The sequence below is a fragment of the Brienomyrus brachyistius genome, chromosome 17, assembly GCF_023856365.1.
Source record: "Brienomyrus brachyistius isolate T26 chromosome 17, BBRACH_0.4, whole genome shotgun sequence".
In the NCBI taxonomy this organism is placed as follows: Eukaryota; Metazoa; Chordata; class Actinopteri; order Osteoglossiformes; family Mormyridae; genus Brienomyrus; species Brienomyrus brachyistius.
In genome coordinates this window covers 5,478,624-5,504,552 of record NC_064549.1, presented here as the reverse complement: position 1 = coordinate 5,504,552, position 25,929 = coordinate 5,478,624, and the positions used below count along the sequence as shown (strand labels likewise).

Genomic DNA, 25,929 nt, shown 5'->3' with positions numbered 1-25,929 from the left:
GTGCTGAAGGAAATTTCGCGGACCCTGGAAAAGAAGATATTAATAACTCCTGCCCAGCCCTCCGCATTCCTGCTGCGTGAGTCACAGCGGACAGGAGAGTGCGACGCTTTGACTCTGTACTTGCGTTTCTTTTCAAGGAGTGCATGGGGGAATCTGGCAAATCACCACGCCCATCCCAGCCCCCCCCCCCCCCCCCCCCCCCACACACACACACACACACACACATATGGGAAAATAATTTTGAATGGTTAGAAAAAAAACACTTCAAATCTATATGCAAGTATAATGACATAATTATCTGCAGTGTTTTCATATTTCTTAGTCTCTGTGCAGGGAGGAAAGACTGGAGAGAGAGAGAGAGAGAGAGAGAGAGTCTGTGTATGTGCTTGTGTCTCTTCAAGCCAAGGAAGATGGAAAATGGTGGTGTGGGACTTGGCAGGGAGAAGAGTGAGTCATTGTTTCTGTGGCCAGTTACGGAGACACCAACTGTATAGCATATGTGGGGATAGGATGGCGTAGTTTTTGCAAATGTGGCTGCGTTTTTATGTTTGAGGATACACTGGCAGCAATCATATTTTCCAGGGAAGTTGGCACAAAAGTCAAAAGAAGATAGTAGGACCTTTATTTGTTTTGCTCTTCTGTATGTGATAGAGAATTCCTGCCTTTAAGGTATCGCTGTATGTGCCTGAAAGTCAGAGCTTGTGACGCTACACTCCCCCTCTAAAGTGTGTTAGCACTGGGTGCTCTGGTGCCCTGGGCGAGATTCTGCTGAGCACCGCAGCAGAAAATCAATTTATCAGTTCATTAGTATTAAAGCTATTTCAGTAGCAGAGACTTTCTGGCTGCTAACTAGTCAGCTGCCGTCTGTTTAAAGTATTCAAAGTAGCGTAAATCAGGAGAGCCACTAGAGATTTATGAAATGGGGTGGCTAAGTCATTATAGGGGGGTCCGATAGAAATGGCCCACATTATTTACACTAATTACTGTACATTTGGGCCTAACAACTGGTGTAAATGACTGTAATCTCGCAGGATGTGACCAGAGGTGATACTTAGAATTTTTTTTCCACTTTTGCGCCATAGTCAAACGATGCCCTAGCCTATGCCACCTGCAGGGTGGGCTTTCACCGTGTTTACCCCCCCCTCGGGCACAGGTACTACCAAGCAGTCCTAAGGGAATAACACAACGACAGATAATAAAATGGATAAGATTTTTGTTTTATCTGAATTACAGTATTATTATTATTTATATAATTCTTAAATGATTTTTTAAATAGTATTGTACACACCACTATATTATTAAAAAGACACCATCGTCTATTATCCGTCCATCGGTTTTCCATATCCGCTTGTCCTATTAAGGATCGTGGGGAGGCCAGAGCCTGGGGGCAACGCAGGGAGCCTAGGATGGGTCAATAACTCAATGTGAAACTAAAAAAAGCACTAAAAGTCTAGTGTTTCAATGGTAAATTTATTGAATATTAACGATACATAGCAGAGTGACGCATGGGCTTCATACAGTCATTTCAGACAATCTTGATTCACGATAAAAATGTTCTTACTGAAGCAGGTCTAGGCACAAAAGTTAGTATAAAATAAATGTGATATTTAGACAGCAGGCAGCTCTAAATTCATATAAAAACAAATATCAATGTAAAAGAGACGTCGCAATAATAATATTTTTGATTTCAGATGCAGCGGAAAGGGAGAGAAAAGTGAGGCAGGAGGGGTTGGGAGGCACTTCAGTGGAGACCCAGTAGGAGGCAGTAGGCCGAGGGTCACGCTGGCGGTCCAGTGCTCTGAAAAGGCAGGGTGCGCTACGGTGCATTATTTCACTCGTGTAGAAGGCGCCCTCTTCCTGGAGGCCCTGCACACTTCACATCATCTGTGCACCCACGCCATTTACCCCAGCGAGGTGTGGCCGGCAGGTGCCGTCAGCTACCATAATGCATGGAAGCGGCGCTGTTTGCTGCAGCTGCCCTGAATTCTCCCGAAAATGGGATGCTGGGTAGTTGTGGTGATGGTGGGTGGAGTGTGGCGGGTAATTATCATGTGTGAAGATTAAATTTGGTGCTCAATTTCATAGGTCACTACAAAGTCATGTGAATGTTAGTCAAGTCAGAGGCAAACCAGAACCTTGAGCATGAAAAGCACCCATAGGGGGCAGAACGCCACCTAGTGGTGCATTAGCGTTACTCCAGGGGAAGTGTAGAGATGTAAGTAATGGTAAGCTGATGGATGGACGTAGACTGAATGAGGCACAGACAGTATTGTCGGACAGCTGGTGGCCGCCTAAGCATCGGAGCCTTTGTGGCGGCGTTTGGAGGGTGGCACCAGGCGTGCGGGCAGCTCGGGGGGCAAGCCGTGCCCCTCCAACTTCACCTCAATCAGGTGACTGGCCAGGGCGAACTCCTCGTCATCCAGCATGCCGTCGCGGTCCACATCTGACAGCTTCCAAATGCGTCCCAGGACGGAGTTGGGCAGACGCGTGGTCACCATCCAGTCTTTGGCTTTGGTGCCACTCAGCTTTCCCTCATTGGGCGAGAGGTTGTAGAAGATCTCGTCATACTTGGGCTTGTCCTTCGTCACCACCCAGTCCTCCTCCTCCTCACTTCCTTCCCCATTCTCAGCAAAGGGGTCCCCCTCCATAAAGGGCCCGGCGCGGGTCCCGAGGAAGGCCCCGCCCTGAACGCCAGGCTGGATGCCAGCCTCCAACTCCTCCTGGCGTAACAAGGGCATCAGCTTGGCGATATCGCTGGTCAACAGCTCATCCAGGACAGCCATCAGGCCAGGCTTAATGGGCTTGAACTTTGTGAAGTCTTGAACCATGAGCTGGTCCTGGACAGAAAAAAAAAATAGTGCAAGGAATGTTTGAGGGATGAGGCTATAACATCATCACTGAGGGAAACAACGCATCGTTTTACCAACAGAGAGATAAGTACCTGCATCTTGGTGCAATCTGGAAAGTCCCCAGGAGAGATGTTGTGCTGCAGCTGGATCTTGGAAAAGATGACAGGCAGCTGGTTGATCAGATGCTTCTTCTTGTTGTCCTTCCTAAAGACGGAGGGCATCTCTTGCTTCAGGTAGCTAATGATGTGAGCATGAACCTGGAGAGGAAGGCATGGCGCACGTCTAACATATTGTATGTTCTTTCGCTTTTTGTACCCTGCCACCCTCCATGTTGACCTCCATACCTAGAAGAAAGTTTCCACATTCTGAAGGAGTGATTTAATTTTCTGATTCTTAGGTATCAGTCTGGTACTGTCGCCTCAACAGCCTCTGTTCTAATCCCTCAATGTGGTACGAATATCATTTTGTTTTTTACGGTTTGGCCACTGGGTGGACATGATTTGTTCATTGTGACTTGCAGTAACGTTACTGAATCTCTCCCAGTCTCCCAGTTAAGGGTACTTTGGAGGGCAATGGTGTGAGAAGCTCACAGGACTCTTTGGCAGTGTGTTTTTTAATGGTGAAAAAGGTCAAACGACTGATGGGACGGTGTCTTCAGCCCAAAACCACTCACCCTGACAAGGCGGGCTCGCTTCACTAGGTCATTCAGCTTCCGTAGGGCAGCATTGCGGGGAAGGTTCTGGATGTCTGCAAACAGATCCTCCTCCTCCAGCTCAAACAGCCGTCGATTGTCGGGCACCATGAGCGGCTCAGACCAGAAAGAGCCGATGTACACGCGCAGCACTTCGGGCGTGCCGAACACCTTCCCCAGCGACCACATGAGGGCGCCGTAGACACGCATCAGCTGTTGGGTGCTGACCATGTCGGCCTTGTTCAACACCACGCGCAGTTTGTCCTCATTGCCTCGCAGAGCTCCGATAGCCTCAGAGAACTCATCGGAAATCTCCAGCTTGTGGGCATCAAACAGCAGGATGATGCGGTCCACACGCTCGGCGAACCAGCGCAGCACGGCAGGGAAGTCGTAGCCTGTGGCGGAGGGTGAGCCTGGTGACACCATGCCTGACTACACCGGCATCCCAACATCTGCACGTGATGAGACCTACAGCCTGGTCAGACACTGATACCCCGAACGGGCACATCCGGCCTTGGAGCACACGGCAGGATTTTCGCTTAATCTGACAGCCCACTGCTTAACTTACTAGTTCCCATTCAATTAAACCCCAAAGAAATGTGTGGTAACCCTCCCATCATAGCATCTAAATGCTCATTTTCCCCATTGCTGATGTAAAACAGGACTTCTGACTCACCACAAGAAAAATGATTCACACAAAATAAACTACTCGCACAGAATACCCATAGACCCCATATGTCAGGCATCATAATAAAACAAAGTTCTGTTTGGTACTAAAAGCTACATAAGGACTTAGTGAACATAGAAGAGGGTTATGCTGTCTTTGTCCAAAGTTCTCTCACTTTGCCGTCTGCCCGGTTTCCTTCTATCCAACATGTGTTTCAGTGGCTTATGGTCAAAAAGATTGGGGACTAAACTGACCCCTAGAGGCTGGTTCCGTTTCTGACAGGTCAGAATTTGTTTGCGTTCCTCTTTGCATGAGTGAACCTTATACAGCAGGATCACGCAGAATTTTCCAGAACATGTTTCTCTCCCTTTAATTGGATTCAGAGAGAGTGTGTATTACTGGAGCGTCAGCGTGCCACAACCTGGCTCGTCCTACCTCGTTTTTCACATGCGCCTCCAGATGTTCTCCCTGCATTCTCAGAGGCTGGACTGTTCTGCCTCACTGCTGTAGTGTTCGAGGCTGTTCTCTTATGTCTGAGTTATGTGCCTGGCGGTGTTCATGGTGCCAGAAAGGCAGGGCATGCTGTGCCAATAGGGAATGCGTCCTTCGTCCCGTCGTCTCTCTCACTCTCGCTCTCTCGCTCTCTCCACACCAAGCTCCCACAGACCTCACCTCGGCTCACCCTCTGCTTGGCCCCGCACAGGATCCCGGGCGTATCTATGATGCTGATGCTCTCCAGGACCTGGTTGGGCAACTGTGCGCATTGGAACCTAGGGGGAGGAGAGCAGACGGCCGGCACTGCCTCACCGCTCAGACGGCCGACATGCAACAAATCCCCACCTCCTTCACCTCCTTCACATGGCACTGTCACTCATCGTACATGAACAGAAAGCCGGCTTTTAAAGCGTTTCTTAAATTAGCTTCTAAATCTCTGTGTGACCCATGTGGGTAAAGAAAGAACATAATTGAAAGACCAAACTGTGACCTTAAGCCCTCCCATCCAGCACCATTGTGTTGGAACGATCCCGTCAATGCTTGCAGCTTCCTGAAGGAAAATGGCCACCTCTGCCAGGACTAAACAATAAGCCCCGCTAATGGTCTGCCGCCTAAATCAACACAGTCACATCCTGTCACAAACAATTTTAATGAGCAGCAAGTTTCCCCCAGACAGGACATATCAAAAGCAAAATCAGAGGTGCCAAGACATTGAGAACTCCAGAACAATGGTGTCATCTGCTCTACAGCTCCCCCCGCAGGGTATATGTTGGTACTGCACTGAGTTTACTCTGGACACCGGCCTGTATACGCCCCAGTTCAGAAAAACAGATACGACCTGCTTATCTGATATAAGGAAGGAACTGGTTTTTAGAGTGAGATTGCAAGTCTGTGAAGATACAATTGGTAGCAATGATTGTAATAACAATGGACATAATCTGCCCTTAAGACCTGCTGCCCTGAAATGGACGGGCGATAATATTTCTTAGTGTCTTTGGAATCGATCGCCCACAGCTAGAAAAAAAACTCACTGACGATCTCGGATGTGTCCCAACTGCAGCCATTTTTAAGACCAAACTTAAACCATCCTGAGCGCTACACTTTTTGTCTTCAAATACTCTGCAATTAATTTCATTCCAATTTCAATGTATTGGGTATCGCTTTACACTGACTGCACCTTCATAATGCCTTTATAATGCATTCGTAGAACATTCAGTAATTCATAAAGCATTCATAGAACATTCAGAAGCAGCTTTAATGTACATTATTAACAAACATCATCGTTTTAGTCTGTACACATTGATTTTAAACTGGCCTGTATTTAATGATGTTCCTGTAAAGCACTCAGACTTACCTCCATGTGTGAAATACACTGCACAAATAAACTGGCCTCTTGTGTGCGCACCTCTTTCTGACCTCACATACCTGCATTGTTATGGTTGAGTCTAGCAACTTAAAGCACTGTAACGACACACAAAGGAAACGAATTGTCGTCACTCAGGAAATTTCAGAGATGATTTGTCCACTGACATGGTGTTTTTCCAACACCCCTTCTTAATGCTTTCTTTGTTTTTTTTCCTATAAATACATTACACCCCCACCCCACAAATTCTAGCACACGGACTTAACATTCCATACGGCAAGAGTGACGCGTCTCTTCCTCACTCCCTCTCCTGTTCCCCTGTTTCCTTGCTGGCTTCTTCATGCCATGAGTTTGCGTGCGGAACACGGATCTCTCTCACCAGTCTTCCTCACTCCCTCTCTCCTTCGCTTCCTCCATACCTGTTGAGAAAGGTGTTCCCGAATGGGTTGAGCTTGCGGAAGGGCTTGTTGGGATCCACGATGAGTGCATTTCCCGGGATGATCCCCTCCACCTCCCCGTGCATGATGGCAGTGAAGCAGTCGGTGGTGGGCTCTGGTCCGACCCGGCTCCCAGGAATGTCTTGCTCCAGGAGATACCTGACGGGCAGAGGCACGCGGTAAGGCATGGGAAGGCCGCTCCTCGCAGAAGAGAGATCAGGAGGACTAGCTGGCTTGGATGTCAGTTCTGTGACAGTCAGAACATGACATACCAAGGGCTGTTTCACATTACGCTCCCACCTTGATCTGAATATACTGTATATCCTCCTGAGAGCTGTCGTCAAGGATAAAGACACAAACAGAGACCGTGGTGCCCTACCTGATGAAGGTGGTCTTTCCTGTAGAGTACTGGCCCACCACCAGCACCATGGGCTTGTTGTCGAAGTCAGCGTCCTCCAGGCTCGCAGAGTGGAAGCTGTGGAAGTCATAGTACTTCTCCAGGGGCAGCAGCTTCTTACGATACAGCGACTTGAGGCCCTCCGTCACCGTCCGGATCACCTCCGGCGTCTTCCGGTTCTTGTCATCTCTTCGACCCCAGCGAGACATGGCGATCGGGTTACAGCACCACGGGCCGCGCGACCTTCTCCCAAATTCTTCTGTGCTCGAGGGCCAGCCGCTTGACCCTCTGTTACTTCCTGTTTGGTCTCTCGGCGCTTCTCTGGTACGAGGGCTGTGGATTTCGTGTGGCTCTCTTCTGCGCCGATGTCACCGGGCTCTGAAAGAAACACGTAGATCATGCAGATATTGTGGCCGCTCTTCAGTACTGAAGTCATGTGCCACCTGACAGGCTGTGCAATCCCACAATTCCCTGGCAGGCGAAGACCACCCTTCCGGCCCCTGTGGAATGTGCACAGCCCCCTTCAGAAAGTGTCAGATGTGGTCCCTGCACTTCTAACGGCCACCATGTGACACCCACCCACTTTTCCACACATTATGTACAGCCTGTGATCTGACCCCAAGCAACACCTTTATGCAAAATACTCAGCAACACGGCAAAGACGCAGCGGAGAGAATTTGGCCGCTGAGAGCCTCTGGGGGGTTCTAGACGCCATATCTGTCCTCTACTCTAAGGCTCGTTTAAACACGGAGGCAGAAAGTAAACAAATACATTGAAGAAGAGCAATTCAGCTCGAAATAGTGCTTCTGACAAAAGCCTTGGGGAAGACTCAGGAGATCGAAAAATGTGGAGTGGAAAGAGATCACGGAAAATGCTATGTTAGCTCAGACATGGACGTGTGGGGGTACAGCAGCCAGGGCGTTCATCATACACTCCATAATCCCTACTGCCTTATAAAGACAGGTAGCATAGTGCTTAAGGCAGTGTTTGCCAGTCCAGTCCTTGGGGACCCACAGGCAGTGTATGATTTTGCTTTCTGTCTGGCAGGGAGCTGGAAGGGTACAAACATTTGGACCATCTGTGGATCCCCAAGGACTGGGATGGGAAACACTGGCTGAAAGACATGGGCTTGTCACCATGAAGGTAGCTTGCTTTAGTCCTGGGGCGTCCTGCTCTTACTCTGTCGAGTGAGGAATGTTACCTGAAATCCTCCTGCTCGATAAATGCATGAAGCCATTTTGGGTGGAACCATTACCTAAGCGAGTGTGTAACTTCGTGTTGAAGGACCTTCACAGGCCAGACTGTGTGGCTGGCAGCTCAGCACTCGAGCAAAGTTGTACCAGGCACAGTGACGCAATCGGGCGTCGGACACGCTTCAAAATACCACGGAGGTTTTCCCTGTTCAACACACAGGGGAGTGTGGCGAGCTCGGAAACTCCTCGCCTGTCCGTGAGTAGAGCTGCATCGTGCTGTATTTAAGAACATACTGATAATCTTCTACCTTCTCCCAGCCACATACACATGCATACTATGAAAAATGGACCCCCAGCAGAGAGAGCTGGTGTGGGTTAATCAGAGCACTTATCCACTGGCATTTTTCAGTGGGATTTACAGTATATATCTGAATCCAGCTTCTGCAGATCATCTTTTCACTTGGAATCACATGCAAGGAACAGCTCTTTCAGCAGACAGCCCTGAGGAGGCCTGGGGGACAGTTATACCCTGTAAATACTGACAAAAACAGATTTCCTACCTGTGGATGAAGATTCAAAGGATTCCCAAGAACACTGTATAAAAAAGAAGCTAAATAAGAGGCTTGCTTGGACGGTTCTCCTGTTGATGGGTGGGAATGCTGAGGAGCTGCGGTTACTTGTCCGGATTTACACCTTAGAAGGTATCTGTGCAGATGAACCTTTATGTTGGAGGGATGTCTTTTCCTACAGGGAGTAATCAGGTTCAGCTGATCCCTCTGCCTTGTGACGCTCCTCTTCTGGATAGAAGACCAACATAAACACAGACCACAGAACTGCACTCCCTCCTGTTGGATCTCTCTCTCTCTCTCTCTCTCTCTTTTTTGCACTCACTCTCGCTGTTCCCTGATGAATTCTTTTGGGCAAGCCCTGGAAAATCTGTAGCATAGGTTTAAAGTTTGAGCAAAGTGGGGAGGGGAAGTGGTTGAGTGTTTTTTTTTTTTTTTGGAGGGGGGGGCGGGGAAAGGGAGAGGAGGGGTGACAGATAGAATTAATGCCCAAGGAGGAGTCAGAAGTTGGGCAGGCAGCACCGACCCTTCCCCTGAGACCCAGCGGAGCCCAGCAGTGGGAGACGGAGACTTGTGTACAGAGTCAAAGCGTTTTGCAAACAGATAGGAGGTCAGAGTAAAGCCACTATTCCAGCTTCTGCATGCAGCCGTTTCCCAGACCTCTGGCAATGCATGTGACTGTCACACATTTCTGGGGGAAAAGCAAATCGTTTTCCTCTGTCACTGTAAGACTTCTCACTCCCCTACACCCCTTTGACCACACCCCACTTGGATAACTCATGGGCGCCACCTGGTGGCCGCTCGGCGATGGCGCGACCAGCCAACCTTCGAATCAGAAACCGTCTCCATTATGCGCGTGGTTGCTCACACAAGACGTAACACAGAACGGTGTCTGGGACATGTTTCCATTATAAAAGAAGCAGGGTTTAATGTACAGTTTTACTAAATGTACAGTTTTTAAAAATGTTCATTTTACACAATAAATACAGTACAAAATTAATCTGAAGTACTATATTTGGAAAATCTCTTACACTTTTAAATGTTTTTATACTGAGTTTGTATTAATTCATTGTTTGTGCTGTGTTTGATTTTAATTGTCCAAAGAGTCTGAAAGACAAGGAGATTAAAACGCGACTAACTTGAGGAAACTTTGAGGAACATTTACATGTCGACATGAACTATTTACGATGCTACAGTCTCGCGGTTGTGAATGAAAGAAAAAGTGAGTGTTTCCTTTCACTGCATGGTACGTCGGAATCTTTTCCCGCATCTGTAAGGAATAGAGCAGCACGACGCAGATCACAAACTTCCGAATTTTTTGTCTTCAACAGAAACCTTTTGCTTATAAACTTGTCTAATGGGCAGATTCTCATGACGATGTCGAGTTGCGGCAGTTAATGGTGGTGTTGTAGCTTTTTTGTGTGACATTCTTCTACTTAGAAGCCAATTTACCACGAATGTCCCTTTGAGCAAAGGACTTTCTTAGAATGTCCCTCTGTATGACTGGACCTCAGCAGTAGTAAAATAAACTACAACTTATTATTCACATTCAGTCACTCCTTCATTGACAGGAAGACTCCATTTTCATGAAAATGAACACACTCAGTGCTGCCACCTGCTGTCAGCTTGGGGGATGACAGGGTGTCGAATTTCAGCTGGACTTTCAGGCTGTGCAAGTGACTGTGGTGCCACGTTGATGGTGGTCTACTTTGGATCCGTGAGTCTGCTCTGCTTTCTGCTGTTTAACCAGCAGTCCACTAACAGGTGTGTGACCTACCCTGACTTTAAAACCACTGGTTATAAACCAGTGTTTACATAACTCTTCATTCCACAGTGTTGCATCGGGTCTGTTTAGGATCTGAGTGTTACCATAGCAACAACCCCATTAAATCTCTGGGTAGAGCAGTGGGGGGGGGGATACTTCCTACTAGCCTAAGCACAAGAGATAAAAGCCTGATGTACAGAGAGAAACCAGTTCTGTTTAAAAGGACACCAAGCACCACAACTCATTCTGAAAGGGATTCAGACAGTACTGTCAAAGTTTGGTGGAATAGGGGGAGTTAAATCACAAGGAGGGACACTGGGGTTAACCCCTATGACAGGGGTCCCCAATTCCGGAGCTGGAGACCAGTCGGCATCACGGTTTGCAGATTTCCCTGCTAAAACACACCTTAACTCACCAGTCGATTGCCAGGTTTGGTAGGTGTGATTGAGCAGGTAAATCTGCAAACTGTGTTGCAGTCTGCCTCTCCAGAACCAGACCTGGGAAAGCCTGCCCTAAGATGAGGCAGCTGGATGGTTAGGCCTGTTTCAGGTCGAGGGTCTGTCTACACACTGTCTGAGCTGGGTGCATAAACCAGTCCTACAGCCACAGGAATGCGCTCATACATCAACAACCACGAATTCCGTCCTGGCTCCGTCTTCTGGGCCCCACGGACCTTATCGACACACATGGACATACCGAACAAGGACAGCAGACACGAGGAGCAAAGTGAGGGCAAGGCAGTGGATCTGCCAAGATGAAAAACCAGAATTGTACCTCTCTGAGAGTCCCGGCTTGAGAAAGAAGAACTAAGGGCAGGACAGAAGAGACAACAAGCCAACACAGGGGGGGAGTATGGAGCCTCAGACCAACAGCAGGGTCATTCGCAGCTCCACGGCACCATGACTAGAGCAGGACTGGTGACTGGTGAAGAACTGGGTTAGAATTATGACAAGCAGCTGTCCTTCTCATTACAATCCGGAAAGCAAAATAAAGTGTCGTCATCTTCTGGACAATTTCAAACACAGCACACCCAAGAGTAGACGGTTGAGAGATCAGTCACCCCCCCACTCAGGAAAAAGGAAAAACAGTCTCAGTCCATTCCTGAATTAGGGGATGCTATCTGCTGCTAGTCCTTGAAACCAATTTACTGTTGTGGCTATGTCCATCAGCGCCCCCTAGTGGTGAGCGCTGGGACACAGAAAGGGAAGGGGATGCGGAGAGGGGTAGAGCAGGTCTGTGGGGTCCTGAAGAAGGTCCACCCGAGCGCTGCGATGGATAAGCCCTGGCCCCAGGAGTTCTGCTGCTGCCCTGCTGGAGGTTGAGTATGCCGTCGATCGCCCTCTGCAGGTGCTCCTTGAGCGAGTCGTCAGGTGGTGGGCTCCCACTGGAGAAACTGGCATTGTCCATGTCCGGAGAACCCGACCGACGACGCTTGGCGGGAAGCGAAGAGTCCCAGGAGGGCTCGGTGGGAGGTGAGGACGCCCCGGGCACCTGCCGGTCTGTCCTGGAGGACCCGCCCCCCTTCTCCCGGCTCTTTCTGTTGCCCCGCCTAGACCTGCCCGAACCGCCACGCTCCTCCTTCCTCCCCACGTCCTCATTGTCCTCGCCGTCCTCCTCCTCCGAGCGGCGACGGTGGGCATTTTTTATCATCCCGCGGTAAAACACCTCCTCCACCTCAGCCAGCTCTTTAATTAGCCCCGGGGAGGCGCCCCGTTCCCGGTCATCACCCCCCTGCTCAGTGTCAGCCCAGGCTGGTGGGCAGGGGGAGCTCTGGCGGGCGCGCTTCTCCAGCTTCACGCTGGCTATCACAGTCCGGTCGGCTGTGGGGGAGGAGCTCTGGGAGTCGGGAGGTGGGGCCAGTGAGATGGGGAGGTGCTGGGGAGAGCTGACTCCACCTCCGGGCACCCCGGGGCGCCTGCGGGGGCTGACATTCGCGCGGTACGTTTTCCGCAAGGGCAGCCGGCACGTAATCTGCGGAGGCGTCTTGGTGCTAGCGGGACTCCTCTTCACGGCGCCTCCCTGGTGCTCCAGAGTCCCATTCATCTGGGTGGAGGACAAGGAGGACGAAGGACAAGAAGAGGACGCCGCCGCTCGCCGTGAGGGACTGGTCGCTGCAGCGACGCTCAAGACAGAGGCAACAGTGTGCGTCGGGGGAGGGGTCTGGGCTGAGCCAGACTGCCGGTGCTGCCTTGGCGATGGTGAAGGCTGGCTTTGGGTTGGGGTGTGCACCGGGTCCAGCGCTGTGTTGTGGACCACCTTGCTAAGCCCCGCCTCCTGTTTGATCTTCAGTTTCAGTCCAATCCTTCGACGAGCCTCGTAGGTCTTGATTGGAGGCTTGCTGCTGCGCTCTGGCAGGGCGTCGTCGTCGGCAGCAGGGGCAGTGGGGCGGGCCGGGGTGATGCTGGATGACCAGGTAACAGAGGTGGTGCCCCCTCCCTGCTTGATCACCATTCTGGTGGGCGTCAGCTGGGTAGCAGCCGAGAACGAGGCCTGCGGCGTTTCGGGCACTGCCGCTGCAGATGGCTCGGGGTGTGTGGGCCCAGCTTCAGCCGGAGGGGGGGGCAGCTTGTTGGTGGAAACACCCTCTATCTGAGCCACATACTCATCTGGAGAAGAAACAAGGTTGCATACAATCAAAACAGTCACCAGACACAAGGCGAGCCACAGGTACCCTACAGGGGCCAATGGGGCCACAGCAGCGTACCTGGTCTTTCTTTAGCCAGCAAACGGTCCTGGTTGAGAGCCACCTTCTCCTCCTGAATGAACATCCTGTCAATCATGACCATCTCAGCTGACGGACCCAACCTCTGCCGAGTGAGAAAGACAGGAGTGAGGGCTCTGTGCAAGTGTGGGGTTTGGTGAGGGGAGAGGAACATGGGTTATGAGACTGGGGATAGGAAGTAGGGTGTGGGGTTAGGGTTAGCCAACCACGCTACCTTCGCCTCCTCAAAGAGCAACAGCCGATACTTGTCCAGCATGGCCTGAGTCCGCTGCAGCACCTGGTTGGACACGCTTTCGAACTCCTCGTCGACTGTGAGGGAGGGGATCACACACAAAGACACACGCATGGTTGATACCGTCTGTTTGGAACCACTGACAGAGCAATGAGGCATGCAGCCAGGGGGCTCACCCTTAAGATAGTCCTCGGGGGACGAGCGGGTTCCCTGGTAGAGATGGTAGGGAAGCAGCCGAAGCAGCGAGTCTTCAAAGGAGCGGAACGGGGAGCCGTAGTCCGGGTGCAGCACTGAGCCCTGCTGCTTCCGGAGCTGCTCCAGCATCCTGGGGGGGCAGAAAGTATGTGTGGGGGGCGGGGTAAGGGCAGTTGGCAGGTTTGGCGAGTCTCACACACACATACACACATACACACACACACTGACCTGGCTTCTTTACTTGGCTCCATGACCAAAGGCATTTTGGGCGTAGAGGCCTATGAGGCAGATAAAATGATGAGAAGTCGTGTGACACCAGTGGCATCAACCCGGCGCGTCACGCCCGCCAACACCCACCTGCGTCTGGACGGCCGGCAGCATCTGCGACGTGCTCAGCTGCGTGAGCCCACTGCCGCAGACCTGGATGCGCAGGCTGCCCGTGCCCAGCGGGATCGTTCCCATGGAGCCCACGACGCCCTGCTTTGGCTAAGCGACAGCGGGAATACTTTAGACAATCATCCATGGCTACGGCGCTGGGAAGCAGGAAAGGGAGCCGTCTGCCCGCCGCCTACCTGAAGCGGCTGCGCCAGGCTGGTCGTGACGGGCCCAACAGCCGGCGGACCACCCAGGAACACTTTGACTTCGCTGGATCCTGCGGAGAGAAGGAGCGTTCCGTCAAACGCTTGGTGGGGGGAGTGAGAAGCGGGGAAGGGTCCGGCCCACGGAGCCCGCGAGAGGCTCACCCGACACCGGAGTGTTCACAAGCACCGACGCCTGCTGGAGCACTGGCACGAGCTGGGCGGGGCCACTTTGGCTGCCTGATGATGTCACAACCGGAGGGGGTGTGGCCTCCTGCTTTACACTGAACTGATTGGCGGTGATAGGCTGCAGTTGAGTCTGCTGCTTTGATTGGAGAATAATGTTCTGCTGGACCTGGTAGGGCACGGGACCAAGGACAGACACGGGTGTATATAGAGACATGCCCCACCACGCACGCGGCGTACCGGCAGGTGGCGTACCTGGTGCAGCTTGTCAAGCAGCTGTTTCTGCTGCGCCGAGGGCTGGGCGATAGAGGACAGGGTCTGTAGCTGAGCGCCAATCAGGTGTAGAGTCTGCTGCTGCTCAGAGGTCAGGCCTTGGATGGGGGCCTGCTGAGTCAGGCCTGGGCCCAGAGTGGAGCTTGTTGGTGGGGGCACCAGCTGAAACTGCACAGGGGTGACCTGGGGGGGTTTGGGAGAGCAGGAGGACGGGGGCGTGTCCTGTGGGAAGGACACAGGCTGAGTGGGGGCAATCGATGGGGCCTGACCATGGGGCGAGCCGGCAGGCTGGTTATGGATGATGAAGAGGGAGGGCAGCGACGAAGGCGTGCAGGAGCGCGACGGCGGCTGGGATGGAGGCTGCTGGTGAGGCGACTGGACCTGCTGGCCCAGGACGAGCGGAGAGGCCTGGGATGCCTGTGGGCTTTCCGAAAGCGAGGGCGGCGTGGGTTGGGTGGCCACGACCGAGGAGGGTGAGGCGCACTGGAGTTTCAGCTGCTGCTGGGCCCCGGCCGACGGGAGCTGAACAACACGGGGTGGGGGGGGGGGAGACAGACGATCACATGATCAGTCATGTGACCACAGCCTCCACAGACCTGAAGCAAACAGCGTCTTTTGGTCCTGCAGCCAAGCTGCAATCACAGAAGATAGTACAACGAGACAGGAGCGCAAAGTCACACATTCATGCCACCAACGTCCCCAGAGGGGGAACTGAAGACAAAGCACTGTCGGGGGGGGGGGGTGGGGGGGGGGGGCGGGGGGGCCGGGGGGGGGGTGCCGAGGAATCGCCTGCAGACAGCATAGCGCCTCAGAAGGAGGTATGGAACATGAGCCGCTGCAGGGCAAAAGGGCGATGCAGTGACACAGAGATATAAGTGTAATTCAGCAAAGCACTGTCCAGGACGTCCTGCCCTCGGAGGCCTGGCGGACTGGCTTCTCAACATTTTGGCCACATTTCTTTTAGACAGGCAGAAAGAATCCAGGTGAAGGCAGAATTCCTCCCAGTGCAATAACAATTACTCGCCCTAATTCTGAGAGAAAATTCACTACTGCATAGTACACGCTCCGTGTGAGGGAGCAGCGGAAGCAAGCAGACGTGATACCGGACAGCAGGACTTCTGCAAATTAGCAGCGGTAGTAGCAAGTGGGCGGGGCCATGGAGGGGAAACCTCTACCTGGTTAACTGCCATTTCACTGTGGGCGGGGCCGAGTGAGTGGCCAATTGAAATTCCATCACTGGCCGCAGGAGGCGGACCGCTGGCACTCACGATGGCGGACACGAGCTCACACCCTGAAGGGACCAGGGTAGTCTCGCTTTCCTGCTGCTCATCCTGATAGGGGCATGTTTGTTTTACCATTGGGGGAGAGTGAAACAGCAGTGAATAATAATGTTCCGGATGTGAGTCATTCAAGGCTTTTATTCTGAAGCGGAACGGCTGTGGCTCAGGGTGGCTTTCTGTGGAATCAACGAATGAGCGAAACCAGAGTGAGGAGGCGGAGTTACTGACCTGTTGCAGGAACATTTGCAGGGATTCTTGGCTCAGAATCATGCTGGAGCCCTGGTGAGCGAGGAACTGGGTTGGCAGCGGGGTCATACCACCAGGGGGGAGGGAAGACAGGGACGAGGAGCAGGACGAGGCCGACGGCGATGACGAGGGGACCACCGAGGACACGGTTACCGGTGGACCAGTCTGTACTGTAAGGACCGGGTGCGGGGCCTGTGCTGGATTTGAGGCCTGGTCCAAGGAGCTACCTAGGACCGTCACGCCCTCCCCCGGCTGACATGATGTGACCCCGCTTGTTCCTAGAAGGCCGCAGGTCGGATGCTGGGGAGGGGCCTGCAGGCTGACGGCCGGACCTAGGCCCTCCATTTGGCCCAGCATGGTCAGAGGGCTCTGAATGGGCATGCCCTGGATGAGCCCTGGGGCTTGGGCCTGGGTCTGGCCCAGGGTGACAGGCATCTGGAAGAGCGTGGGCTGGGTCACCTGACCAGGCTGCAGCTGGATGGGCCCAGAGATGATGTGAGCAGGGTGTCCCTGCTGCGTCAGAACCTGGCCCAGATTCAGGTTCTGATTGGTGGTGAGAATCTGATTGGCGATCAGCTGACCTCCAGGGCCCTGGCTGGTAAGGATGTGTCCCCCTGCATGCAGCTGTGGCACGAGGAACTGGGAGTTCTGCCCCTGCAGGAGCGTCTGAGATGGGATGACGATGCTCCCGGACTGGTTCAGCACGTGCACGCTGACTGGTTTCCCCGCCGCCTGCAGAGCCTGCTGCTTGAACAGCGCCTGGGAGTAGGGCGTGCCCTGGGTGGGCGCCGACGTGCCCAAGACCATGTTGGCACCGGCTTTGCCAGCCAGGAAAGCCACATTCTGAGCAGAGGACACTGGGACGGACCCCTGTTGGACCCCCATGAGCTTGGCCTCACTCTGGACGGCATGGCCGGCGGGTAGCACCATGCTGCTGGTGTGGCTGTTTGAACAGTTTGGGCTGGAGAGCGCCCCCCTGTGGCGGCTTGGGCTGAATGGGCGTCGGCGTGCGCTGGATGATCACGTTCTGCATGATCTGGCCCGGAGGCTGGGCCTGCGGCTGGGCTCCGACACATGTACCAGCCGGGGACCCACCGAAGCCCACAAGTCCGGCAGAGGTGCTCACAGCAGTGCCGGTCCCCCCGGCTGCAGTCACGGCAACGGCAGCCCCATTGACAGCCGGGGACTCCACAGCCGGCTTTCCTCCTTGGATCAGGAGCCCTCCCGTCGAGCCCAGGACTTGCCCACCCAGTCCACCCGGAGCGCTAGTCACCCCGATCTCTGTGCCAGACTGGTGTAGCTGGTAGCCACCGACGGTTTTAGTCAAGATGGGCTGCATGGGCTGGTTGATGGTCATGACCGTAGGCTGGCCAAGCACCTGGATCTGCCCGATGCCCAGATGCCCAGACGGGCTCCCATTGGGCAGGGCCTGCAGGCCAGAGATGGGCTGTAAGGTGACATTTCCCAGACCCACCTGCTGCACAAAGGGCTGGACGCTGATGGCCTTGTTTACCACTTGGGGCTGTAGCTGCAAGCCAGGATGAGCCAGGACCGAGCCCAGCACATCCGCGCCAGTCTGCACCGCAGAGCCAGCCGCCGACCCGGGGAAGATCTGGGCCTGTCCTCCAACCCCAACGCTGATACCGACCCCGACAGCAGGCTCCGTGGTCACGGCCAGGCTGCTGGGGTCGGCCAGAGTCGGCATCACCTGCGTCAGGCCAGTCAGCTCAAAGGAGCCCAGGTCCAGCTCGGCCTCCTGCAGACTCTGCTCCGTGATGTTGGCCTCAGCCAGGCTCTGTTGCAGGATGTCACACGGCTCGTTGTCGCCCCCGAAGCCGTTGTTCCCGCCACCTGCACTCGGCGAGCCCCCCAGGATGTCATCGTCCTCGAGGAAGTCCAGGTCCACGCTGTTGCTGGGGAGCCCTGGAGGCTCACTCGCTGACAGTTGACTGGGGGGCTGGACCTCTGGAACATGGCCCTGAGGGAGGGGGGAGGGAGGGTGAAATGGGGGGGGGGGGGGTTGGACAGGAACCAGGGAAATGAGTCCAGCATGAACAGAAACCAACACAAGTATAAAAGGCCATTTGAAAATGGTAGAAGACAGAATACATTTGGCATGAGTTGTTGGATTATGTAACAGGAGGACACTCAAGGCGGAACCACTGTGGGGGGGGGGGGGTTAGGATGCACAGGGCAAGCCATGTAGCTGACGTGGAGGGAGGTAGGGAGCTGAAGGGGGTGGGGGAGGGGGGGCACTCACCCCAACAGTGGAGAAGAAGGAACTGGAGGGGTCAAGTGAGCCATCCAAAAGGTCATCAGTATCCAGCTACAGACACACGAGCCACACGCGCGCGCGCACACACACACACACACACACACACACACACACACACACACACACACACAAACGAACACAGAGGAAGAGGGCGGGGCACACAGACAAGAGTGCACACACACACGGGCGCAGGATGAAGAGGAGGGTCCAGCGACAGCCCAGGGGAGACGGAGGTTGAGAGAGAAACAGGCTGGGTTAGAAGACACTGAGAGCAGGACAGGGCAGAAAATGCAAAGGAGGCTCCCGGGTTAGTGCATCATCATCATCATCATCATCATCATCCATGCGGCTAGAAAGACTGATCAGGACCAAAGACAGCTCAGATCATGGGACAGGTGCTGGGGGGGTAGCTGTATGTCTCGGGGGGGTCCGCACTTAGGGAGCACCAGCCTCATATCAGCACATCATTTCCACCCCTCCGCTGCTCACTTACATGCGTTTCGGATCCATGGAGAAAGTCGTTCAGTGCCTCTGGGTCACTGTGGGTGGGGGGGGCACAGGATCAGCATCACGGTGGGGGACAGAGGGCCCCTTACAAACGGCAACGCATGTGCGTCTTCTGCCTCTAAGCCACTAACAATGAAAGCGGGCAGAGAAAAACCCGTCTTGGTTGTGTGCCTGTCGAACAGACTGAAGACTCACCAGATAACATCTAGCAAGCACCTGCCGTCTTCATCATCCATGTCAACTGGAAAGCCAGAGCACAGGTTAAGGATGTCAGTGAGAGGGCTGCCGCACAGATTCATCTACAGCCAGGAAGCGCCAGGAGTCAACATCTGCCTGCTTGTTCTCCAACACTCATCCTTCCATCCATCCATTCATCAAGGATTGCTGTCACTACATGTCAAATTAAAACTGTTCCTCGTATTCGACCCATGTCATTCTGTTGAATGCTAACAAAAACATTTAAAAGCCAGAATTAGTCACAGACTGAAAATGAAAGAGGTGCTTTTTAAAATCTAAGTGGTGATGTCACTGGCTTATCAAATGATGACATCACAGAGTAAAAAGGGGAGACTGAACTGTGACTATGATTACAGTCCTCAGCACACACCTGAAGCCAGCTCCCCGCTGTTCAGGGTCAGCACTCTGAGCGCCAATAACAATGGCCCTGTCATTCATAATTTAAGCCCTGCGTTCCCTGGACACATGGAGCTGCCTAGCGTCAGCCCTTCCTCAGACAGCAATAACACACAGCATGTTCACAGCATAAGCACGTCACAAATCATACTGGAAGTTCTGCAGGGGAAAATGTACACACCTTTGTCGTGGACAAGTAAAAGGTAATTTCTCTCAGCATTTTCTGAAAACAACATAAAAGATTTTAACACACAAAAAAAAAAACTCAAAGGCTTTTTCATGTAGTCATTTCAGAATCGAGAGCAGCGGTCATAACTCAAGGATGTCTCTCGCTGTTCTGTTTTATGATCATTTAACACTTACATGCTTTCTGAAACTAATGAATACATGACCTCCACTAATCTGCACATTTCAAACAATGAAAATAGACGTGTAATACAGAAACGCAACACAAAAGTGGCGTTTATCCTGGACATCATACATACCTCAGTGTTTAAGCTGAGAGCAGAGGAATATTGGCTTATCTTATGCTATGAGAACCAAAGCACAACTGCTGTTACTGTACAAGTAGATTGCTGTTAATAGGGCCGCTGCGGAGCTGGGTGGGTCCACCATGGCTGGGACAGAGACAGCATCCTTTCGGTCTTGCCATGAACATTAGTAACTGTGACTGGCAGAACACAGAGCCACAGCAAAGCCATCTGAGTTTACGTACGAGCACCGTGTACATATAAAATTATATTTTCCTTTAGCTTTTATACTTTTTTTGATGGTGTCATGGGACAAAGTGCACTCGTCCCGTGATAACATTACTGACCTGAGAAAGGCAAAACTGAAACTGCGACAGCCATCTACAATCACTTATGTTACCATTTCCGAGGAAAAACAGTCACTTTCCCCAAAAGAAATGAGGGATTCACACTTCTCTCTAAAGGGCACGTGAATGAGATTTACGAAGACACACGGAGATTCGTCAAATGCGCGCCTGATTCGTCAAGCATATAAAAAATTTACAGTCAAATTTACGTTTGCCATTGTATTTCGTTACAAATAGGGCTACCGAGATGGTGAAAGTGCGTCACAATTCATAGTTTTTCGACTGTCCTGAATCAAGAGTTAAGTGGAGACAGCACAGATATAAGAAGCATCACCTCCAGGAGCAATTTGTTGAGGAAATAGGACTGTAAACCATTTCTTGTTTACACAATACACGCCTCTGTGTAAACACGTGAATCCATTCCGCACACAGAAAGGGGGAAAGAAATAATTATAACAGAGGAAATTGAAATTCCAAACGAGGTTCCCATAGATCGGATAGTTTCTGAACATAATGTTTTAAATAAAAACGCGCCATTTCCTGTGGCGTATAGCTGAAATTGTAGGTTCGAGCATTGCGCACGGAGGTGAGATGTTTTTAAAACTGGCGCCTTGGTTTCTTTTGGAACTGTTACCTCTTAATTCATCGGGAACTCTCACTGCCAGAGGGTGGGGTGATATCAAAAAGAGTTTGCGGAAAACTTTCCAGTAAAGTGCTTTGGCACAGAGCGGAAAGGAGGCAAGCGGACTTGCGCTAAATGCAAACAGGATTACGCCGGACCTGGTCCAGGGACACCATCTCAGTAAGAAAATTAGAAACACAGCGCATGGTGTGAGATCAAGAGACGCCGGACACCGACGGACGGGAAAAGGCGAAGGGCTACGGCAGCCTGTGCGCCCCAGCCTGCTAGTTCACGTCCGAAACTTTCCCTCCCATCACTCCGTAAAATGACAACCATCAGCTTGTTTACTTCCCATCAATTATACCAAAGTGACTCGGTGAGGAAAATCGGATGTGATCCCTGGCAGACAGCTAGCCTTGGCTGTATAAATGCACATCTAAAACGCAGTATTTACGTGTATATATATCTGCGGTATATATGCATACAGTTTGTACGGGTAATCATTAGCAGACATTTAAGAGTTAGACAAATGCTGCTCCTTTCCCCTCAGCATCACGCACTCATAGTTGGCCAGCTGCGGAACATTTCTACATTTCGACCCCGTCAAGCGCAGTTGCGTAGCCGTATCCCAGCTAAATGTGACTTAATGTTGGAATTCTCTTGGAGCGGGGGGGAGGTATGCTTGGGAATTCGTTGTGAGATGAACCGCTCGGGCCAGTCGTGCGGGATCGCGCCGCCCGGAAGCGGGCAGAGGCGAGCCCTGCGCTCCGCTTGCGGTGCGCGAACGTTGCAGCTTTATTACAGTTATACACATTTATAGAGAAAATGCTACATTGTAACAAACTCACCCGAGACGATAGAGGTGCAGGCAGCGCGGGGTTTCCAGAACAGCCCCGCACGGGCTCCCGTACAGGACCCAACAGAGCGCCGCTCGCGTAGGGACAGGAGGTCCGCGGCATTCGCCTGTTTCATGAAGTTATCGCAAGCTCTGCACTCTATAATACTTTGTGTGGAGATGTTTTTTGTTTTAGGGATGGATGCGGGCGTTGTCATTACAGGAGTTTTGTTAGTGAGTCACTTGTAGTTTTGTAATAAACGATTTGCTAATTTACTAATGTGTACAACTGAATATTTCTCCGGACCCCGCTAGAATTATAGTCAGATTAATGTCTTTTTAGTCTGTGCCTCCCAGTGCGTCTCTTTCCCCATGTGATGTAGTGCCAGGATAGTCCTCTAGCACACCGTAACCCTACATCGGTTAAGATCTTTTGGAGTGCCCAGGGTTTGAACAGGTAATATTTCTTTCAGTGTATTTGAATAGGGGACACTTTAAATACTGACATACATGAAAATATGGCTGAAAACAATAATATTTTAGTTGACACCTGTGGTGACATAGACTGTGTGGAAAGCAGAGACACTTCAGTAGTCCCATAACATATGCTACACCACCGCATCTTCAGCCCTGGTCTCACCTTCATTCTGCTCACCGTGTACACATTCTCACATCTTCACAACAAAAAAATAAATAAAGGGTAGGGGGTGGAAAGTTAATGGTGTACTTCCCAGCTCTCCATGTTCATTTTCTTCCTTTCCATAACTGAGAAAGAAATACACATGGCTCTTAATTTTGCCATTCGATTGCAACAACTGTGTCGGAAGGAGCAGCTGCCTTTGGGACCCAATGAAATTAAATGATCCTTTATTTTCCATTTGCAAAAGTAGGAGTACAGGTGCATTGAAATGTTTCTTTTTGTCCCATCTTGAGACATACAAACACATGTATACGTGGGAGAGAGAAGCTTGGGGTTGGAGCATAGGATCAGGCCATTTATCCAGTGCCCCCTGAAGCATTCTTTTTTTGGGGGGAGTGGTGGCTCATACCTCAGAGTTTTGACCTCCGGAGCCCACATATAATGAGCCCACATATAAATTAGCATTAGAGGCAAATGCAAAAAGAATTATCCCATACATCTTCAAACAGTTTCTCCTGGTGAATGGCAGGGGACCGCATAACCACTATGGACAAAATAGCATTTAAAAAGAAGAAAAATTAGTCACCTTAAGAAACATTTTGTAATACTGTCACCCCAAACTATCAGGGTTCCATCCAAAATTAGCCCTGCTCTCTGAGTGGTTTATTTGGTTTCCTCCAGCAGATCTGCTTCCTGGGTGTATTTTGTGTGGTTTGGTGCATTTTTCAATAAGGGTCTGAACCAAATGAACCTTAATAGATTACTGAAATGGAATCTATTTTTCCACAAAATCTACATCACCCAAGGCTCAATTTAACTGTATATTTTTGTTTTGTGAAAAATTAGCACTAGAAAAAAAGTGATTCTGTTGAGACAAACTATATTCTTGATTTTATAATTTTATACTTTTCCACTGTCTTCCATTATTAAAACAAACATTAAGATAACTTAAAATCGCCTTTCTTCTTGTGGTGTACAGTTTAATCGTCAGGCAAATGAATCGGAAACCCCTTCTTGGGTCCCAAAACCGCCCCTATGAGCACTGGCTGTTCCCGATTTAAAAACACCTCTGGTTATTGGAAGACAGATATACACGTCACAAAGAAATGGGCGGTGTTGACATAGGATGTCTTTGTCGTCGATTGGTCTCAGTTCAAAGGACTGACGCTGTGCGGAGATCATTAATGAGTGGGCGTGTCTTTGTGTTTTTTTTCCGTTTTTGATTGGCTAGATTTGAAATATAGCTTAAAACACTATCGCGCGTTGGGTGGGGTTATATGGGTTTGTTTGAAGTATAAAAATAAATAAATAGATAAATAAATAAATAAAAATACATTTTGAAAAGAGCATCTTAGCGAGCGGTCCTGATAGGTGTGAGAATCTGAATATACGACTGTAACTATGTGTGACCTTCACACTGACTATTGGTACTGTGTGACAATGACAGTATAAGGACGACATTTTGATTTCGGCCATTCTGCACGCAGCTCCGATTTCAAGTAGTTGCAGCGCATGAAGATGAAAAGCTTACACACTGTAGTGGATGGGATCTGACGGGCGCTTCTCAAGGTTCTGATTGAACACAGCAGTCAGTGTAACCAGGGTTAACTGCACCGGGGGAGAGGAGAATCCCTTTACCATGGAGAATGAGAAGTGTGTCCTGCAATCCCCGTTACGGCCCTGCGCTCTGCTACAGCGCAGCCCTTTCCCTTCCGTGCAGTATTCGATCTTGAGCTTTCAAGTAGCACGGTGACGACTGATTACCAGAAGTACACAGCCATTACTGTGGCACACTACGAGCGAAAAGGACATTCACTGAATAAAATCTATTTAAAGTAATTGTAGGTAATGTTTGAATATTTCGACTGAAAACGAAGTCAGATGACAAGGGAAGGCAAATCATTTTATACTTTATCTAAATTGACATCGACAAAATCATACTGATTTCATCTCATGTATCGTTCAATGTCTTGTAGCTTAAACCTAACAGTGTGGAATATAAAGAATTAAGTTATTAAAACTACCATACATTTGAATCCGCATTTGACATCAAGTAAGGCAGTCGTCCTTCACAGAACAATTATTCATCTACCAGGTTTTGCTGTTAGCGTTATTTGTTCCGAATTATTTTGTTGCGGAATAAAATTTCGCATAGACATCAGTTTGGTATTCAAGTACAAATTTATTTCCTTTCGCACAGTGACGGGCTTTATATGTCATTTCAATTGTTTATGGACTCGAGCTTCAGTTTTTCGACTGCATGAGAGAGAACCGGGATAACCAGAGTCCTGGAACCGGCCATATTAAGTATCATACATTAAATATTTAAAAGAGGAGGGTATTTAATGGCGACTGTCACTATTATTTTTTGTACATTTCAAACGCAAACCATGACAAGAATTTTAAATTTACGCAGGATTATTACTCCCAAAGTGGAAAATAGATTGGAACAAAACGAACGCGACAGAAAAACAGGTAAAATGCAGGTTAAACTCCCCGGGAAACACCCTTAGCAGGCTGGGGATTTGAGGTGACTAGGGAGGATCAGGCACTCGGTGTGAAGCTGTCGACGCGCCACAAGAGACCGCTGACGAGCCAAGGGACGGACGACGTGGAGACGCGCGACGGCGCGGAACTATACACCCGTAGGGGCTTCTGTTTCCTGGAGAAGAGGGTTGTCTTTATTTGCCACATTGACATGTTTTTTTTTCTTCCATTTTCCTACATTATCAATCCTTTTCTAAATTAAACTGTTAAATGATACACTCTAAATAGGACTAACTGAGATCTGGAAAAATGAATGTAAGACATTCTGCGTGGCAAATGGGTTTTCGCTGCTGGTATATTTAAAATAATATGAATGCCACAATGATGCTGAGGCGCCACTGAAAGGGTTTGGGCGATGATGATTCATTTAGAGTTCTCCCTAACATGGCAACCTGGGGCACTGGAAGTCATTTACGGTACTTGATAGTGCTTTGCTGGGACATATTTCATAAATGTTTTTTTTAGCCTTGTTTACATTACACTTTCAAGCACTTTAAATCCTGCTAGGTTCTAGCTGCGGTTGTCTCCTCTGCACACACACACACACACACATATATATATAAAAAAAAACCATTGTACTTTTGACAAAGGAGTCACGCAATAGCTATAGTGACCTAAGCGTACATACAGAATGCAGCATTTCTGAATGGATTTCTGAAAGGAAGGTGTTCCCCTGTCAGTTGGCATGGGAACACCACAGTACACCATTCTCTCTGGTGTCTTTTACTGAGCAGAGATTTTCAATAAATTGTCAAAAAAATATTTATATGGGAATCAATAAAAAATTATGTACTTTAGAAGGTTATAATAATATTCAGTTGCCCTAAAGATCCCAGTTATGGGTTTAACAATCCCACTACTTAACTGAAAATGAAGCCTTGCTAAGGTTATTCTGATAACTAATATTTGCTTACCTGG

The 25,929-nt window shown here is 50.5% G+C and overlaps 2 protein-coding genes across 2 annotated transcripts; both read right to left on the bottom strand.

Annotated features, from left to right (window-relative positions):
* Window positions 1-1,451: 1,451 nt before the first annotated feature.
* On the bottom strand, window positions 1,452-9,067 carry ehd2b (EH-domain containing 2b). Its single transcript, XM_048980650.1, has 7 exons — window positions 8,653-9,067; window positions 6,882-7,277; window positions 6,485-6,661; window positions 4,880-4,977; window positions 3,523-3,935; window positions 2,942-3,106; window positions 1,452-2,837 (listed from the first exon to the last, which is right to left on the bottom strand). The coding sequence occupies exons 2-7, from the start codon at window positions 7,106-7,108 to the stop codon at window positions 2,292-2,294; spliced, it is 1,626 nt and encodes a 541-aa protein (XP_048836607.1). The 5' UTR covers window positions 7,109-7,277; window positions 8,653-9,067; the 3' UTR covers window positions 1,452-2,291.
* A 493-nt stretch (window positions 9,068-9,560) lies between these two features.
* bicra (BRD4 interacting chromatin remodeling complex associated protein) lies at window positions 9,561-21,988 on the bottom strand. Its single transcript, XM_048980649.1, is given in 16 exon segments — window positions 9,561-13,029; window positions 13,128-13,230; window positions 13,360-13,454; window positions 13,554-13,702; window positions 13,801-13,850; window positions 13,930-14,058; window positions 14,145-14,224; window positions 14,316-14,505; window positions 14,592-15,131; window positions 15,785-15,940; window positions 16,118-17,050; window positions 17,052-18,113; window positions 18,904-18,949; window positions 19,113-19,158; window positions 19,732-19,773; window positions 21,838-21,988. Coding segments are annotated over 16 exon segments (5,235 nt in total). The 5' UTR covers window positions 21,962-21,988; the 3' UTR covers window positions 9,561-11,539.
* Window positions 21,989-25,929: the final 3,941 nt, after the last annotated feature.

Coding starts and splice junctions, on each gene's coding strand:
- ehd2b (XM_048980650.1), bottom strand. CDS start 7,108: ATGTCTCGCTGGGGTCGAAGAGATGACAAGAACCGGAAGACGCCGGAG. Junction 3,107..3,522: donor AGCGAGCCCGCCTTGTCAGG/GTGAGTGGTTTT, acceptor CTTCCTCTCCAG/GTTCATGCTCACATCATTAG. Junction 2,838..2,941: donor CAGATTGCACCAAGATGCAG/GTACTTATCTCT, acceptor TTTTCTGTCCAG/GACCAGCTCATGGTTCAAGA.